This window comes from Cynoglossus semilaevis, chromosome 13 (genome assembly GCF_000523025.1).
Source record: "Cynoglossus semilaevis isolate Cse_v1.0 chromosome 13, Cse_v1.0, whole genome shotgun sequence".
Lineage (NCBI taxonomy): Eukaryota > Metazoa > Chordata > Actinopteri > Pleuronectiformes > Cynoglossidae > Cynoglossus > Cynoglossus semilaevis.
Genome location: NC_024319.1, coordinates 1,408,660 through 1,411,401, shown reverse-complemented (window position 1 = coordinate 1,411,401; position 2,742 = coordinate 1,408,660). Strand labels below are relative to the sequence as shown.

Genomic DNA, 2,742 nt, shown 5'->3' with positions numbered 1-2,742 from the left:
CACACACACACACACACACACACACACACACGGCACATTGTGCTGCAGTACATATTCACGCCCACAGAGCATGAGACCGGGCCAATCGGACCCTGACCAGAACCTTGTCTTCTGTGTGTGTTCAGGAGTCACTACTGACGACAGAGAGAGTGTTGTAATCCTGACTTCCTGTCTCACAGTCAGGGCCTTTAACAGCAGTGATCCCACACCTGAGTGGACCGCTCCAATCTGTCAATTCATTTTTAATGATCTGCTATTTGAGAAGAGCAGAACCAAAATGGAGGAGTGACCTTGATCTGAGGAGTGACCTTGATCTGAGGAGTGACCTTGATCTGAGGAGTGACCTTGATCTGAGGAGTGACCTTGATCTGAGGAGTGACCTTGATCTGAGGAGTGACCTTGATCTGAGGAGTGACCTTGATCTGAGGAGTGACCTTGATCTGAGGAGTGACCCCGTCCTCAGATCATGTGACCGGAGGCAGAAAATAGGCCGTAGTATTACAGTATTTAAAGTACACACTGGAGGGGGAGGGGGGGTCAGAGCTCCAGCTGTGGTCAGTTTGGACGTCATGCGCTCTCCACATGCACACACTTCTGTCCAGGTCGTCCACAGTGATGTCACCGTGACATCACCGTGACATCACCGTGACATCACCGTGACATCACCGTGACATCACTCCCTCTGTTTTGCTCCAACTCCAACCAGTTTTTCCCGCTCTCTTCCAGATACTACTACAACAAGAGGATTCTTCATAAGACCAAGGGCAAGAGGTTCACCTACAAGTTCAACTTCAACAAACTGGTGCTGGTCAACTACCCCTACATCGAGATGGGCTCCTCTGGTAGGTGGATCACTGGGTCGGAGCCCGCGCTGCAGCAACAGCTGAGATCTTCAGTTTTCAGAAATGTTCCTGTGCTTCTCTTCTCTCTCCTCTAGGGAGCAGTGTCCCGCAGAGCGCTCCTCCCGTCCCCACGGGAGCCACCCACTTCCGCTTCCCTCCGTCCACCCCCTCCGAGGTTCTGTCCCCTAACGAGGACCTGCGCAGCCCGGGTGGTATGTTCAGCTCTGTGGCCCGGAGAATGGGCCGCGGCTCGGTCAGCGACTGCAGCGACGGCACGTCTGTCAACTCAGAGATCGAGGACGGAAACACAGGGGCAGGAGAGGAGAGGGGGGAGAGGGTTGTGAGCGGAGGAGGGGGGGGAGGCTACAGGAGCATCATACATCCTCGTCTCTCCCACGAAGCCTTGTTCCGCATGTACGGGGGAGGGAACCCCGCGGGACACCCGGGCTCCCGTGGACCTGCTGGACACCGCATCCACCCGGAACCTCTGTCCCCCTTCCCTGTGTCCCCCCTGCCGGGACCAGGGGGCCCCGGTCTCCTGGCCCCTCCCCTGTCCCCGGCCCTCTCCATGACCCCGACGTCTCACCTCACCTACACTCCCTCACCCACCCTGTCTCCCATGTTGGGCTCCCACTTCTCCTTTAACCCCGAGGACATGAAGCGGTACCTGCGCGCCCACACCCAGTCGGTGTACAACTACGGCCTGAGCCCCAGAGCGTTCCTCCAGTACCCCAACATCGTCATCCCGCAGCCCCACCGTCCGGCCGCAGACAAGACGGAGCTGAGCGTGGAGCGAGGAGCGGCCACGGCGGGGGGAGCAGAGAGGGCGGGGGAGCGCCACCACCACCCGTCCTTAGCTCACTCCACGCACCACCACCCACACCCGCCTCACTCCACTCACACCCATTCCCACCCCATGCATCACCCGCTGCATCTGGGCGAGGAGCCCCCGCACATGTCTCCGTTCAAGTTCAAGCTGCAGCCCCCGCCTCTGGGGAAGAAGCAGCGGGAGACCCAGAGTCAGAACAAACCCCGGCAGAGCTCCCTGTCCTCGGGGTCAGGGTCCATGTCGTCCACCTCAGGACTCGGGTCTTCGCTGTCGTTCGGCAGCGACCTGAGCTCGGCCGGCGGTTCAGGCGTCGTCTCTGCCTCGTCCTCCACCCAGTCTCTGAACAGCGCTGGACTTCCCAAGATCAAGGTGAGACACACACACACACTGGTCTGTGGCAGATGGTCCACAGCAGACCATCGACAGGTTTGTGGTAACGATACGAAGAATTAGAAGATGTGTTTTACAGTTAGTTTTTGGAATGAGAATAAATCCACTTTGTGACCCAGAAGTTTTTCAGGTTCAGCTGTGATAACGCTAACACCATGGTTGTCCTGCTCCTCTGCTCCTCTGCTCCTCTTGACTCCCCAGGTGGAGCCCATCTCTGACATCGAGTCGGAGGAGGAGGTGGAGGTGACAGACATCAGTGATGAAGACCCAGACGAGAGAGATGAAGATTACGAGTTCTTCTCCCCCCAGCACTCCAGAGGGACCGATCTTCACCATCATCACGTTGCCAACGGCACAACCACATCCCAGCACCACCCCCCCCCTGACGAGGACCTGGAGGAGGACGTGTTCAAAGCCCCCGCTCCGCCTCTGCCCACGCCCTTCCTCTCATCACAGCACATTCACTCCAGCTCTCTTCGTGGCCCGCCCACCCTCAAAACTGAACCCACCGACCCGGGGGAGAGCAGCACCCCCCCACCTCAGACCAAGTGCATCCCCCTGAAGTTGCGCTTCAAGAGGCGTTGGACCGAGGACCAGCGCATGGAGGCCTCGCAGGAAGAGTCGGACGACAAGAAGGTCCGGCCTGAGGAGGAGAGAGAGAGAGAGAGGGAGAGAGAGAGG

At 58.5% G+C, this 2,742-nt stretch overlaps 1 protein-coding gene across 3 annotated transcripts in view; it reads left to right on the top strand.

Moving 5' to 3' along the window:
* Positions 1–2,742, top strand: part of erfl3 (Ets2 repressor factor like 3) — a 31,488-nt gene that overhangs the window by 26,549 nt on the left and 2,197 nt on the right. For 2 of the 3 annotated variants that reach the window (XM_025061289.1, XM_025061288.1), the window contains exons 5-6: positions 1,205–2,040; positions 2,263–2,729. In XM_025061289.1, the coding sequence (XP_024917057.1) occupies positions 1,205–2,040; positions 2,263–2,729 (1,303 nt within the window). Of the gene's footprint in view, positions 1–1,032; positions 2,041–2,262; positions 2,730–2,742 lie in introns of all 3 variants that reach the window. The other variant, XM_025061290.1, reaches the window with a different exon arrangement.